The sequence below is a fragment of the Chrysochloris asiatica genome, unplaced genomic scaffold (genome assembly GCF_000296735.1).
Source record: "Chrysochloris asiatica unplaced genomic scaffold, ChrAsi1.0 scaffold00172, whole genome shotgun sequence".
NCBI lineage: Eukaryota > Metazoa > Chordata > Mammalia > Afrosoricida > Chrysochloridae > Chrysochloris > Chrysochloris asiatica.
The window spans coordinates 3,275,837-3,292,027 of record NW_006408690.1 but is presented as its reverse complement, the minus strand read 5'-3'; the positions used below and the strand labels follow the sequence as shown (position 1 = coordinate 3,292,027).

The window sequence follows — 16,191 nt, the reverse complement described above, 5'->3', positions numbered from 1 at the left end:
TATTCAATCTGTCTGGGTGGAGCTGATGAAAGGAAATATAGATGGGTAACTCGTGATACTGTAGTGAATAATGCTTATCAGGACGGATTATGAGGGTTGGAAATGCAAAGGTAGACGTTTTGTAACAAGGAAGGGCGTGATTAATTCTCCAGTCTAGGAGCGGAGGTCTCTGGGACCATCAACAGAGAAGAGCTGAGAGCGGGACCCTACCCAGAGGAACAGAGATGCCTGAGATAGAGACAGAGACGATGACGTGGAGTGATGAAGCGGCTGGGGACTTTGGATCCAGAGAGGGAAAGGGACTGTGGGTCGAAAACTTGGGGAGGGGGGAGGGAGGGGAAAGAGTAGGGGGCGGGTTTCTAGGATATACCCTTTGGTTAGTTGATGATGCATGGAGGGGATTGGAACCATGGCAATGAGATGCTATACGATGGAATGAATGTAAAACTAAAGTTCTCTCATGTAAAGTATCATATAATTCACAATAAAACAAAAAAAAAAAAAAAAACCTATGGAGTATGGCTACAAGAATAAGCAAGCTGTTCACCAGGAAGCCATCAAGGCAATCAAGTCCCTTCAGGACAAACCCACCCTAAGACTGAAACTCAAAGGTAACACATGAGCAGTCACATAAGCTTGCTGGAGACCACACTGGTCTACTGGTGAGTGGCAGTGGGGAAAGGCAGCAATACAGAAATGGGCTGAGTTCAACCACATTCCATAGACTCCCAATGACCTAGAGATGAGAGCAAGAAGAGGAAGGGCTGCTTGGCCCAAAGTGTGGTGAGACCTGGGGACACCTGAGCCCACAGACAATGACATAACCACAAAGGGCTAGAGCTGAGAGTGAAGCATCCAGCTGATATGAAGTGAGGGGAGACACAAAAGAACAGCCAAACTTATAGATAGTACCCATTTGACCTAGCCTCGATGGTTTGAGAATCAAAACTTGATGAGAGGACGATAAAAAAAAATTTTTTTTTGATAAAGGAGAACAAGGGTAAATTGCTACAATTTGATGGATGTAGTAGCTCAAAATATCAATAGAGAAGGAAGGAGTCTTCACGTCAAGTATCAATGCTATCACCTCTGTATAGAGAACAGATAGGGAATGGCAACTTAGACATTGGCTACCTAAAATGAGGGGACGATAAAGGCATGAAGTGACTGGCTTACAAGTTTTCAAGAGGGAGTTTAGTTTCAGAGTGTGTGGAGAAAGACAGAATCCCTACTAAAAAGTTTTCATCTTGTCTGGACGGGTCTGGTGAAAGAAATGGGGATAAGAGTCTTATGATTCAATAGTGAGTAATTGTTATCATGATAAATTGCAACTGTCATAATCGTAAAGGTAGAAGTTTTGTAACAAAAACAGGGGAGTCCCAGGGACTATCAAGGGAGAAGAGCGGAGTGAGGGACCCTACCCAGAGAAACAGTGATGTCAGAAATGGAGGCAGAGATGATGATGTGGAGAGATGGAGTGGCTGGGGACTCTAGACCCAGAAAGGGAGAGGGTCTGTGTGCTGATGACAGAGGGGCAGGCTTGCCTTTGGTTGTCTGATGATGCATGGAGGGGGCTGTAACCACAGCAATGAAACAATATACAATAGGATGAATGTAAAGCTAATGTTCTCCCATGCAAACTATCACAAAATTCACAATAAAACATTTTTGAAAAACAACAAAACGGGGGAGTAGTTAATCTTACAGTCCAGAAACAGAGGACCCTAGGATCATCAAGGGAGAAAAGCATAAGCAGAATGCAGGACCTTATCCAAAGAAGCAGTGATACCAGAGACGGAGGCAAAGATGGGGACATGGAGAGCAGGAGCAGCTGAGGACTCTAGATTCATGGAAAAAGAGGGATTGAGAGCTGGCGGCCAGGAGGCAGGCTTGCAGAATGTACCCTTTGGTGGTTTAAATGATTGTACATGCCTGAGTGTTTAAAAAAAAAAAAAAAAAAAGAGCTAAAATGAATAGAGAGAAATATTGTTAACTGATGGTACATGGAGGGGATTATAATCATTGTAATGAAACAAAGTATATGATTTGCTGAATTTAAAACTGATGGTCTACCCTGTAATCTTTCACTCAAATCACAATAACTTAAAACCAACCAACCAATGGGGTAGTTCTACTTTGCACATATTGGGTTGTCATGAGATGGAATTGACTCCACAGCAACAAAAACCCAAAAAACAAAGTAACAATCTTCCTTTTTGATTTCATAATTATGAAAGTAGTGTTACAAAATCACAGAAACCTTCATTAAACAAAAACATCAAAATGTGAAACTACTGTTTCTTGACATCTCCTCCATCTAGGTTTATATATGTCTGAAGGTGGTGTTTCCGTCTCTCTCACCATTTCCATTTACACAAAGTCAAAATCGTGGCTTTGGCATCCTTAAAGGACCAAATCATGTTCTTCTGAAATGTTCTTTGAGTTTCGGGAACAAAAAGAAGGTTGAAGGAGCAAGATCAAGTCTAAGGGTAAGGTTTCCCAATGAAATTCTCATAGGACAGACCTTGAAATTTTTTTTCTCATCAGAACAATGCACCTTGAAGAATAAGCAGGTGCATTAATGTGATGGGGACAAAAAAATTACTCACAACAACTTTTCTGGTCTTTTTCTCACCAGTACAGTTTTCCTTTTTAAAAACTTTTTCATAACAAGCCCCATGATCATCCTGTGTCCTTCAATAAAATCTATAATAATCACTCCTTTTTGATTACTGATCTGTCCTGAACTGAACTGGCCCAGCAGATGCCCTTGGAAACCACTGTTTTGACTGGACCTTCTTTTGGTGAAGAAGGTACCCTACCTAATGAGATCAAGACAACAAGTATGTATTACTGAGAGAATTTGTCTGCAGCCATCCACTGATTACAGAGACATATAGGGACTCCCTATTTTGTTAAACACACTCTGAAATAAGCTCAGTGGATGTTTGAACTGGAAGCCTAGTAGCAATACATTTTGACTTATCCTTGTATATGACACTTAATCTACAATTATTCACGTGAATTCGATATTTCATTACGTGGTGGTAAATGTGAAGTGTTGTGGAGTCAGTTGCGACTACTGCTTACAAATAGGACACGATAATGGAGGAATGTCAACTACTCAGTTTGACACATACTCCTATTCTTCTAACCTGGGGAGAAGGGTTAAAATTACATAGTTAACAGAGTGCTCTTAACCACTAGGCAGTATAGTAGTTAAAAGTAGGGTGTTAGGAAGACAGACTTTGGTTCAAATTCCAAATCCCAATCTTTGCTAATTGTGTTTCCTTGTGATATCTTTTTGATGGGGAAATGCTGAACTTAATTTAAAGCAAAAGTAAAGTTCTTAGCTCAGAGCCATGTTGTTGTTGTTAGGTGCGACTGAGTCGGGACGAAACACTGCCCAGTCCAGGGCCAACCTCACAATCGTTGCTACCTCAGTCCATTGCTGCCACAACTGTGCCAATCCATCTCGTTGGGGGTCTTCCTCTTTTTCGCTGACCCTCCACTTTACCAAACATGATATCCTTCTCCAGTGACTGGTCCCTCCTGATAATGTGTCTGAAGTATAAGAACTGAAGTTTGGTTATTCTAGCTTCCAAGGAGCATTCTGGCTGGACTTCTTCCAACAGATTGGTTTGTTCTTTTGGCAGTTCCATGGTACTGTTAATATTCCCCTCCAACACTGTAACTCAGATGCATGAATTCTTCTATGGTCTTCCTATTCATTGTCCAACTTTCACATGCCTATAAGGTTATTGAAAATACCATGGCTTGGGTCAGGCGCACCTTAGTCCTCAAACTGATATCTTTGCTCTTAACACTTTAAAGAGGTCTTGTGCAGCAGATTTGCCTAATGTAATGCATTGTTTGATTTCTTGACTGCTGCTTCTATGAGTGTTGATGGTTGATCCGAGCAAAACGAAACAACTTCAATCTTTTCTCCATTTATATGGATGTTCTTAGTGGTCCAGTGGTCAGGATTTCTGTTTTCTTTACAATGAGATTCAACCCATACCAAAGGTTGTAGTCTTTGACCCTCATCAGTAAGTATTTTAAGTCCTCTTTACTTTCATCCAGCAAGGTTGTATCATCTGCATCGCAAAGGTTGTTAATGAATCTTCCTCCAATTCTGATGACACATTTTTCTTCATATAATCCAGCTTCTTGGATTATTTGCTCAGCACACAGATTGAGTAAGTATGGTGAAAAAATACAACTCTGGCACACACCTTTCCTAATTTTAAGCGATTAGGTGTTCCCTTGTTCTGTTCAAACAACTGCCTTGTGGTCTGTGTACAGGTTCCTCATAACACAATAAGTGTTCTGGAATTCTCATTATTTCCAATGTTGTCCATAGCTTGTCATGATCCACACAATCGAAAGCCTTTGCGTAGTCAATAAAGCACAGGTGAACATCTTTCTGCTATTCTCTGCTTTCAGCCAAGATCCATCTGATGTCAGCAATCCTATCCCTTGTTCCATGTACACAATATATATTTAATACAATACCTATTGAATAAGTTCTTTTCTGCTTCAAGAATGACTTACACAATGTTTTCTAAAGTGGGATTAATGGCACTTAGGAGAACAATAAAGTATTAAAAGGGAGTTGTGGAAAATGGAGCTGTAACACTTGGGTGTGTCACTATTATAAGCAACAGTCATTTTTCCAAGCAACAATCTTTTACCTCCCCATCACATACTCTCCAAGAGAGTCCACCTTGCCTCCCCTGGGTCTACTTTTTTTAAATAGGAGACAATACTGAGTATGAATCAAAAGTGCAGTATTGACCTACACCTACGGATGCAGTGACTCAAAAGAGGGAACAAATCCTTACAGCAAGAAATATTACCACCCCCTCCACACACAGAGTAGACAGAGATGGGCAACTTGGACATTTAATACCCAAATGGGTGGGGGGGACTACAAAGGCAAGAAGTGACTGGCTTGCAAGCTTTCAAGAGGTAAGGGACATGGAGGAAGGCAGAATCTCCAGTGAGTACTATCCAATCTGTCTAGGCGGAGCTGATGAAATGATATGCAGATGGGTCACTTGTGATACTATAGTGAATAACTGTTATCAGGTCCGATTGCGAGGGTTAGAAATGTAAAGGTAGATGTTTTGTAGCAAGGAAGGGAGTGATTAATTCTCCAGTCTAGGAGTGGAGGTCTCTAGGACCATCAACAGAGAAGAGCCAAGAGCGGGACCCTACCCAGAGAAGCAGCGATGCCTGAGATGGAGGCAGAGATGATGACGTGGAATGATGAAGCAGCTGGGGACTCTGGATCCAGAGAGGGAGAGGGACTGAGTGCTGAAGACTGGGGGGCGGAGTATAGGGGGCGGGTTTGTATGGTATACCCTTTGGTTGGTTGATGATGCATGGAGGGGATTGGAACCATGGCAATGAAACAATATACGATGGAATGAATGTAAAAATAAAGTTCTCTCATGTAAACTATCATATAATTCACAATAAAACATTTTTTTTTTTTAAAGTGTAGTATTGACAAGTGATTTGTCATGATTAGATACAAACTGGTTTTTGTCCTGTTACAAGATTTGTTACACTATTAATGAGAAGTCAGAAAAATGTATAAACATCAGTACAAACAGAAGTAGTAGAGCTGAGTTGGAAAGCCAGAGTTGGCTTTTTTATTGTTCTTCATCCCTAAGGATTGTCAGGCCCTTAGAGACCCCAAGTAACCAAAATACAACGTGCCAGACGCAAATGCTAACTGTATTAATTTATAAAGAAAAATGTCAACGACACATAAATTAGAAATACATTACGCTGGTGTTTTCAGGAACAGTCCCTCACTGAGGTCAGCCAGGCTGACCTGGGAGCCAACAAGTATATTCTTGTGTCTGAGAAAGATGCTTGGTGTGCATGGAATCAGAGGAAAGCGTCTGCTGGATCAGCTGGTGGATGCTCCCATTTCCTCTAGGACCCCAGAAAAGCCTGCCTTTTGCCACACTTTTCCACCCATCTCTATATCCTTTCTTTAGGAATGTTGCATATTCTAGCCAGCCAGGTACCATTCTCTCTTCATAAGTCTATTTTGGACAACATGCATAAACTTTAGTACAATGCTGACATTTATACAATGGTAAGTAAAAAAGTATTGCTGCTAGGGTTCCACTTCACACACCCACAGATTTATTTCAAACAAAACACGTTAAGTATGTCTCTGCAATCACTGGATGGCTGCAGACAAGTTCTCTCAGTAATATACTTGTCTTAGTCTTCTACAGGTGCCTTCAAAAAAAAAGGATACTTTATGTGCCATGGAAAAAAACCGAATCTGTTGTCAGGGCTAACATCAAATGGTCATCTTCCCAAATCATTGAGGCTTTGCAACAAGTTTGCAGATATGTTGCCCCATATTTAAAAAAAAAAAAAAAAAAGTAGTTTTTAGATGGGTCAAGTGTTCAAGGAAGGTCTGGAAGATCTCAAACATGAGAGGTCAGCTCTGAAGGTTATGATGTCTGCTTTTTGAGATTCCCAAAGGGTACTCGTGACAGACTTTCTTAAAGGACAGAACCATCATAGGGGCTTATTAGGAAGAAGTTTTAAGAAAATTGAAAACTATATTAGTGAGTTGTTAAGTGCCAATGAATCGATTCCAAATCATAGTGACCCTATACAGGGTTTCTGAGGAGCAGCTAGCTGGTGGGTTTGACTTGCTGACCCTGCGGTTTGTAGTCCAGTGCTTATCCTATAGCACCACACCAGAAGTCTATGCATTCTGAGTAAAGGTCAGGGAAGTTGTGCTGAGAAAATTTTTTCTATCCTGACAATGTAATTGCTCCTTCTTTGTGAGTAGCAAGGGCTGTCCTAAGAGAATTTCGGTGGGAAACCTTACTCCAAGTACCGTACAGCCCTGATCTGGCCCATTCAGACTTCTTTGTTCTTAACAAGTACATTTAAAAGGAGTAGGACTTGAGTCCCTTGTGGATGCCCAGAGTACAGTTTTGCCATGGTGTAAATTGAAGAGCACAGAATTCAGAGTTAGAGAGATGGAAACACCGCCTTCAGAAGTATAAAGACCTAGATGGAAGATATGTCAAGAGAAAAACCTTCACATTTTTATATTTCATTGTTTAATAAAGGGTTCTATGATTTTGTAGCAATACTTTTTGACTCACCCTCGTATATGTGATAAAATACTATAATTTCATATTGGTTAATGGTGTTTGGCAGGTACATGAAAATGTACCAAATTTGACTGAAATCAAAGTCCTAAATTCAAATAAACCACACACAAGAAAGGTGTGCAAGGGGTTTGGGTGATGTGGTAGGGGCTTTTCAGATGTAAGCCCAACAATAATACAACTACCATGTGACTGAGGAAGTCTCCAAGGAACTCCCCGGGTAAACAGATTTTGTGCAGTCATGCTTAACAAAATGGATCTACTTCAGGGCACAGTGAGAATTAATCACTATAAACTGTTTTTGTTAAGTGCCATTGATTGGATCAGTTCCAGAAGGAGTGGTTGGTGGGTTTGAACTGCCAATCTTGCGGTTCTCAGTCCAGTACTTATCCTACAGCACCACACCGGGGCTCCAACTATAAACTGTGGTGGTGGTGTGCTGTGGAGTTGATTTCGATTCATAGCGACCCTGCACAGGGTTTCTGAGGCTGTAAATCTTCACTGGAGTAAAAAGCCTCATCTTTCTCCTGCAGAACGGCTGGTAGTTTTGAATTGCCGACCTTTAGGTTAGCAGCCCGATTTGTAACCACGACGCTACCAGAGCTCCTTAACTATAAACTGTGATGGTGGTGGTGGCGACACTGTGCCGTGGAGTCGGTTCCGACTCATAGTGACCCTGTACAGGGTTTCTGAGGCTGTAAATCTTTACGGGAGCAGAGCCTCATTTTTCTCCCGTGGAACAGCTGGTAGTTTCAAACTGCTGACCTTGAGGTTCGCAGCCGGATTCGTAACCACTACGCTAATGTGTAGCATAAGTACCAGACAGCTAAAAACAATGTATGCGGTTAAAATCCACCAGCCACGCCTTAGAAATACTATACAGGGTAGCTATGAATTGGAATCATCTTGTTGGCACTTAACAACAAACTACAATTTACAGGTGCTAAATGGGCTGAAAGGGAGAAAAATGAGGTAAGTCCAAACTGTGGAAAGCAAAAGAGAAAGCCCTAAGGTGTGAAAGGTTATTGCAAAGATTCTGATTTGACTTTGGTCAAATTAAAGATGACTGTCATTGGTGCTGTAGGATAAGCATTGGACTGCTAAACATAAGGTCGGCGGTTCAAACCCACCAGCCGCTCTTTGGAAACCCTATACAGGGTTGCTATGAATTGCAATCCACTGGATGGCACACAACAGTCAAGTTTCACACTTTTTCTCCTTCTACTGACCTTCCACCCCATCCAGGTGTGTTCTCCCTCCTCCTAAGCAAGTACTGTTCGAATAACAGCAAACACCCTTAACATAGGTCCTGCAGTCTACATTAGACCTTTTTTGACTACCCTGAGGTTAATTTGATCCTCCCTAATTTTGAACTCTTAGAGCACCTTTTTCTGTAATGCTCCGTAAATTGTGTCCTCTGAAGCCTGCAGTAACTGACGATTCCCAAGCTTTACCTCGTCCAAACTCCAAGGAGACAATCTGACTACTCCTATGGAACTTTGATCCTTATCGCTTCCTCTTTCCCCAGGGCACGGATTTGTACTTCTAATGATTGTAGGTGAGGCGCCTCAATCTCAAGCAAACGCTTGGCCGCGGTCCCATCCCGTCCCGCTGCACGGTTCACCCCAAGTCAACCCCGTGGTCTTCGACTCACAGGCCCGGTACCCCCCACTCGGCCAGGGACGAGCTGGCTCCAAGTGCACATGCTCGCTAGCTCCCATTCATTCCGCTGCACCGCTGTCATTGGCTCCATGACCTCTGCGCCCCGGCCTCGGCGCGTGCTTCCTCGCCTCACCTGCAAGCGGGTACCCGCAGAGGGGTACGTCCGGGTCGACCTCGCATGGCCTGGGGAGCCGGGCCCAGGGCTCCGCGCAGCTGACCTCCATGAGCAGCAGCGCCGCCACCGCCACCAGCACGAAGCCATGGTTCGAGTCTGAAAGTCGCGGTAGCGGCGGCGGCTCCGCCTATGGCCCCGTCGGTCCTCCTCCCGGGACCCGGAGCCGGAAACCTGGCACAGGAAGAGCTTCGGCCACACCCGACCCGGGACCTCCTTTTCGCGCTCCTCCCGGGAGCTTGCCCACAGGCCAGACGCAACGTCGGGCACCTTCTGGGCCCGGAAGCCAGCGGCGTCGGCGGGACACCCAGGCGGTTCCGGGAGCTGGCGGCAGCGGCTGGGCCCATTTCTCCTGGCCGGCCGATCTGAACCAGCAGAAGCCCAGAGTGACCCCCGAGCCTCTCCCTGCCCCTTACCCCATAAAATTAAGCAGTAATTGTGAAAATGCGCCTTTTGGAGAGCGACTGTAAGCAAGAAATATCAGAGCCCCAGACTTCCAACCACTGACTCTCACTTTGCGTATTTAGGCAGAAACATGACTCAAAGAATCGAATTTCCGATCTGCAGCTGCTTAATATGGAGGCTACGGTTTCTTAGTCTGTTTATCTTGGGTGTGACCGACCACGCCACCATCTGCTGCCTGTTGCAATCTGTCCTTGAAGGAAGTACCAACTTTATACATCTTTCTTACAACAAGTCAAACCAGGATCAGAGCTACTGTGAAAAAGAATTCAAGTTAGCCTCATCTTTCGACTTTTGGACTCTCTCCTCTGAAAATCTAATAGGTATATTGTGTGATTGACAATCTTGTTCACATATGCTTATGTGAGTCCCACTATCGGGAATATGCGCTGTGTGAAATTTTTAATATTTGGCAATGCTGAACCTACTGGAGAATGTACAGAAATTGGTAGGGAATCCTGTTGTGGAAATAGGTAGGGAGTCCAGTCCTAGGATAAGCACAGGACTGCTAACCGAAAGGTTGGCAGTTCAACTCCACCAGCCTCTCCACGAAACCCTACGCTTAACCTATAGGAATAGCTCTAATAACAGATCTAAGCAGCCCTGGTGGCTCTGTGTGATAAGCTTTTGGCACAAGCTCCGCGGTTCAAACCCGTTCCCATAAAAATTTAGTCTTGGAAGCCCTATAGTTGTAGGCTATGGCAGTGGGTTTGGTTTGGGTTTTGATTTAGGACTGACAGATCTTATGAGAGATTGTGTTTATAACAGAAATGTGTGACATATTTAAGCATTCAACACACAGCCTGTGAGAGAGAGTGTAAACATTAAGATACAGAACTAAGAGACTTAAAAACGTTCTTTAGAAAGTCACTCTAATAGAAGAGATGTATCAGCAAGTGTTGCTACTGTTGTTCAGTGCCTGGGAGTCAATCTCGACTCATAGGTACCCTGTATAGAGTTTCTGAGGAGTGGCTGGTGAGTTTGAACCATAGACCTTGTGGTTCAAATTGACCTTGTAGTCCATTGCTTATCCAACAGCAGCAGACCAGGACTCCTATGAACAAATAGGTAACAACTGCAGTTGTCTGTGAGACATACTTTTTTGTGTGTGCTTCTTGAACAGTTTTTGCATGAGAGTAGCCCTATTGTTGTAAAGTGCCGGTTCTGACTTATAGAGAGACCATGTATAGGGTTTTTGGAGTCCTGGTGTAGATCTGTGGGTTAATGCACTGAACTGCAAAGTTAATTTGAACCGCAAGGTTGGTGGTTCAAGCTCACCAGTTGCCCCTAGCACACCCTGGGTGGTAGGAGCTGAGTTCATGGCACTTAACAACAACAGCGTTTTTTGAGGAGTGGCTGGTGAGTTTGAACTGCCGACCTTGTGATTGAAATTGACCTATGGTCAAGTGCTTATCCTATAGTGCCACACCAGAACTCTATTACTTAATAATATGTGAAGTGATACAAGTAAAGGTTGTTATGTGGCAATCTGTTTCCTTAAAAATGTATAGCCCGGGAAACCCCATGGGACAGTTCTACTCTGTCTATTCTGTGGCAGTGGTTATGGGTTTTCTTGATTTAGACTCATTTTTGCCCTAAAAACCCAAAGCCACTGCCATGGAGTCAATTCCGACTCACAGTGACCCTATAGAATGCTATAGGAAAGAGTAGAACTGGGTTTCGGAGTCTGTAAATCTTTATGGAAGCAGACTGCGTCATCTTTTTGCGGAGTAGCTGGTGGGTTTGAACTGCCCGCTTTTTGGTTCTCAGTCCAATGCATAACCCACGGCACCACCAGGGCACCTAAAATGAGTGTTGTTGTTGTTATGTGCTGTGGAGTCAGTTCCGACTCGTAGCCACCCTGCACAGGGTTTCTGAGGCTGTAAATCTTTACAGGAGCAGAAAGCCTCATCTTTCTCCCGCAGAACAGCTGGTAGTTTTGAACTGCTGACCTTGAGATTAGCAGCCCGATTTGATTGGTAACCACGACACTACCAGAGCTCCTTAGAGTGAGTGTAGGAAGTTAAAAACATTGTCCAAGCTGTGCAGCTACCAAAGAACAGACTCCTGTTGTGCAGTCTAGAAATGACTTTGGGCCTTTTTAAAAATTGCACTTATACAAATGAAACAACCAGTTGTGTACTATCCAATCAATTCTGACTTATAATGACCCTATAAGACAGGGTAGTACTGCCCCATAGATCTTCCTAGATTATAATCTTTATGGAAGGAACCCTGGTGGCACTGTAGAATTAACTGCAAGGCTGATAGTTCAAATCCACCAGTAACTCGAGAAAGATGAGACTGTATGCTCCTGTAAAGATTTAATCTTGGAAACCCGTTAAAGGGTCACCGTGAGTTGGAATCAACAGGACAACAGGGGTTGGGTTGGGTTGGGTTGGGTTGGGTTGGGTTAGTCTTTACAAACACATTGCCAGTTTTTAACTCTCCCGCAGAATCACAGATGAATTCAAACCACTGTACTTTGTGATACAAATGGAGTAAGTATGTAATTGAAAGCATTTTGAATTTTGCCATTTCACTGTTGGAAGATTGACTATACTTTAAGACATTTTCTTGCCATAGAAATGTATGGTTCAAAACATACTCTACAGTAGCATGTTTTACAGCTAAGAAGAGATTGATAAATATCATAAGATATTTTCATGTCTTGGTTAACAGACTTCGTGAAACATCCCATCCTGATGTTGTTAGATTAACAATCAACGAATTTTCAAGGCAACAGTAATAAAAACAAGAGATTCAAACATAGTTACACTGAAAGGTTAGCAGTTTTAAGGGATTTCATATTATGCAAAATTGTGAATTTTGAAGAACTGATTTTTGGATTACTGATTTCTGAATTACTGATAAAGGGTTAATGTTTTTAGCATTTTCTCTGGGTTTTTTACTCTGACTGATTATTAAATCGTAATAAGGGTGAGTGTTGCATACCTTTGAAGAGGTAGATTTTTTTGGTCCATGGCCAATGATGGCAGATATTAACTGATTAGCTACTTTTTCAGATATGAATCAATCAGTACAAAATCGTAACTATGAATGGAACAAAATGTACTGTCCGTGCCCTATCAAAATGTTATAGCATAATTAAGGACAGTGTCTTGATTACATAATTTGTCCATCTTTACAGAGAGGCTCTCTTGTGGAAGAAAATATGCCCTTGGATGTGATTCTGCTAATCATACTGCCAGGTTTTCTGTGGTGAATACTGAAATCATTTGTTTTTTGGTTGCTAACCCATTCCATCACCCATTATACTGCTTTTTTTTTTTTTTTTTTTTTTTTTACCGTGTATTTAACTAAAAGTGTTGTTGTTGTTAAGACTGTTAAGTTGGTTTCAACTCATAGCGACCCTGTATAGGGCTTCCAAGGAGAGACTGATGAATTTGTACCGCCAACCTTGTGGTTCAAGCCGACTTTACAGTCCTGCTTTACCCTACAGCACCACACCAGAATTAAGGGTTAATTCTGGCCCACATTTGCCTGTTTTTATTACTCATGTTGTTGATAAGTGCCGTCAAGTTGGTTCTGACTCATAGCCACCTTGTATAGGGTTTCCGAGGAGCGGCTGGTGAGCTTGAATCACCGAACTTGTAGTTCAAATGGACGTCACCGTCTAGTGCATTAATCCGCAACAAAACCCCACTGTCATCAAATTGGTTTTGACTCATTGGACAGGAGAAGTGCCCCAAAGGGATTCCAAGACTATATGCTTCACAGAACTAGACTGCTTGCTATCTCCCTCGGAGTGGTTGGGGGATTCCAACCATCGAACTTCTGGTTAGCAACCGAGCACTTTAACCATTGCCATTTCCTAAGGAGGATACAAAATAGCTCTTGTTGGTATTATAGCCCACTTTTAGCTTACTTAGACTTGAGTGGTGAATAAATAGGAATCATTCCAAACAATAGGAGTCCTGGTGTGACTGGCGCTGTGGGTTAATGCAACGGACTGCAAAGCCATTTGAACTGCAAGGTCAGCCATTTCAAGCTAACCAGCAGCTCCTCGGAAACCCTATACAGGGTCGCTATGGGTTGGAATCGACTCGGTGGCACTTAACAACAACAACATAATTCTAATACTTTAATGTAACAACATAATTCGAATACTTTCATGTTATTTTTATGTCTTTATTAATTAATGAGGAGCCCTAGTGGCACAATGGGCTAAGCATTGGATTGCTAACTGCAAGTTGGAAGTTGAAACCCACCAGCTGCTCATCGGGAGAAAGCCTGCTTTCACAAAGAGTTACAGACTTGGAAACCCTTGGGAGCAATTCTATTTGTCCTGGAGGGTCACTAAAAGTCAGAATGGCAGTAGAATTTTTGTGAGTCTTTTGTTTTTAAAATGTAGTAATATGTTATACATTCTGTTTGTCTCCTGGGAGTGAAAAATCTTTGACAGGGTATGTAGCTTATTGTTTTATGTTTCTTCCATTTCTAGCCCTCTTATGCCGTATTATATGAATGTTGACTAGATATTGTTACAGATTATTAGTCTTTAAAGAACATATAAAAGAATTAGAGGTTTAAATTTCTTTCCTTGAAAAACTATTATCTTTTTAAAGAATACTAATGCTATGTATAAGGAGCTCTGGTAGCGTAGTGGTTATGTCGGGCTGCTAACCTCAAGGTCACCAGTTCGAATTTACCAGCCGTTCCATCGGAGAAAGGTGAGGCTTTCTACTCCTGTAAAGATTTACAGCTTTGGAAACCCTATACAGGGTCACTATGAGTAAGAACTGACTCCATGGCACACCCCACCACCACCACTGTTATGTATGGACTCCCGGTGTGGCACTGTAAGATAAGTACTTGATCTCAAGGTTGGTTTGGACTGCAAGGTTGGCGGTTCAAACTCACCAACCACTCTTCGGAAACCCTATACAGGGTTACTGTGAGTAGGAACCGACTTGAAGGCATTAACAACAACAACAATGCTATGTATGCAGTAAATGAGAACTTTAAATATATGCTTGTTTGTTTGTTTTTATCAGCTGTGTTGCCAGTTGATCCTGTTAAAGAAAATTATGTTCGTAAAGTGAAAAACTGTATTTTTTCAATTGCCTTCCCTACGCCTTTCAAATCAAGGACACATCTCGTGGCAGTTTCAAAGGTTAGACTTCATTTCTTCACAGTACAGTTACTAAATTATTTACTTTGTCATTTGTGTAAAATGTTTTTCAGTTAATGTTGTCGGTCTATTGTTACATGATGTGTATACAAGATTCAGATTCCTAGAAAATGTCATTTCTACAAATAATTTTCTGATACATATACCTGGAGCATAGTACTCAATACGTTATGAGGAAAATACACTTCTGTGAAAAAAAGGTTAGAAATGAACTAAATTTTCATCTTGGATAACTTCTAGACATGGTTTCTTCTAACAAATTCTGCTCTCTCATGATACAAATTATTTTCAGGTAAAAATATGACAGTTTCCTTTCCTTTTTAAAATTTCTTTAAAAAATAATGTGTTCAGAAAAATATTATTTACCCTGAGCTACAAGAAAGCTGTAAAAATTTAGAACCATCTAATAGAAATATTTTTCCAAACAATCAATAATGCAAGAAAGTATGGTATGTATCTCTTATGAAAAAATGTGAATAATACAGTTTTGGAAGAGGTTTAATCTTTTCATTTCTCTGGTTAATTCTCTTTGCTTGAAAAGAAATCCTTATGTTTGTAAGATCTTTTTTTCCCCCCCTGCCTCAGGAAGTTCTCGAAGATATTTTGGACCTTGATTTATCAGTCTCAAAAACAGATGATTTTATACAGTTTGTAAGTGGTGAAAAGATAGTATTTGGATCCATTCCATTGGCTCACAGATATGGTGGCCACCAGGTAAGAGAAGCATTACTTCCCTTAAAGAGTTGTATTTACTTGGCAAAATTGCTATCTTATTAAAGAAGTTATTTTGTATTAATTTCTCTAAATAACGAGCGTATAGAGACTTCAATAAGATGTTTCTAGAATAATATTTCATCATAATATGTTTATGGCTTAATTGATGGGCTTTTTTGCTGTAATCAAGCTAAAGCCTGTGTTTTTTGCTTGTTTGTTTTAATGGAGTTGAGAAAATTGGGATAGCGCAAATACAAAATGTCTGAATTATTGCTAAAGAACTCATTCAGTGAGATGTAGGCAAGTCATTAAGGCAAAAATAAAATAGCACAGTTTGGCAAAATTACAGCTGAGAAGGACAAACAGATAATGATTTAACCAGGGTAGTGATGAACAAAGTTGTAGCACAGCTAGAAAGAATCAAGATTCACTGGGAGTATTATATATGCTGTAGCAATTAGGAAGGAATTACGAAGGAACCTTCTGGAAATAAAGCAAGATGCTCAAGCAAGTTGAAGGTATCATGTGTGGTTAAATTTTTTAAAAAGGAAGTAGGAGTATAGGATCAATTGTTGAAATTGCTGTGAATTTCCTGTGAGCTACCCACCCAAACTCACTGCCATCGAGTCAATACGGACTCATAGCAACACTATTACAGGGTTTCCAAAACTCTAATTTTTTCTGTTGTCACTTCATCTTTCTTCTGCAGAGAGGCTGTTGGGTTTGAACTTCTGATTTTGAAGTTTGTAGTTCAGTACTTATCCTACAGCGCAACCAGAACTAGATCTTAATATAGCATTTCCTAGTTGTTTCTAAAGGAGTGCTGGGGGTACCATGGATTAAGCATTGGGCTGCTCACAGAAGGG

The 16,191-nt window shown here is 41.6% G+C and overlaps 2 protein-coding genes across 2 annotated transcripts in view; one reads left to right on the top strand and one right to left on the bottom strand.

Annotated features, from left to right (window-relative positions):
* The window catches only part of PDSS1 (prenyl (decaprenyl) diphosphate synthase, subunit 1), an 82,105-nt gene extending 73,021 nt beyond the window's left edge, over positions 1-9,084 (bottom strand). Inside the window, 2 exon segments of the mRNA XM_006871671.1 lie at positions 5,827-5,866; positions 8,996-9,084. Coding sequence (XP_006871733.1) covers positions 5,827-5,866; positions 8,996-9,084 — 129 coding nt within the window.
* Positions 9,085-9,529: 445 nt separating this feature from the next.
* The window catches only part of LOC102817705 (selenoprotein O-like), a 53,997-nt gene continuing 47,335 nt past the window's right edge, over positions 9,530-16,191 (top strand). The window contains exons 1-3 of the mRNA XM_006871684.1: positions 9,530-9,779; positions 14,475-14,593; positions 15,197-15,325. Of these exons, the coding sequence (XP_006871746.1) occupies positions 9,530-9,779; positions 14,475-14,593; positions 15,197-15,325 (498 nt within the window). The remainder of the gene's footprint in view (positions 9,780-14,474; positions 14,594-15,196; positions 15,326-16,191) is intronic.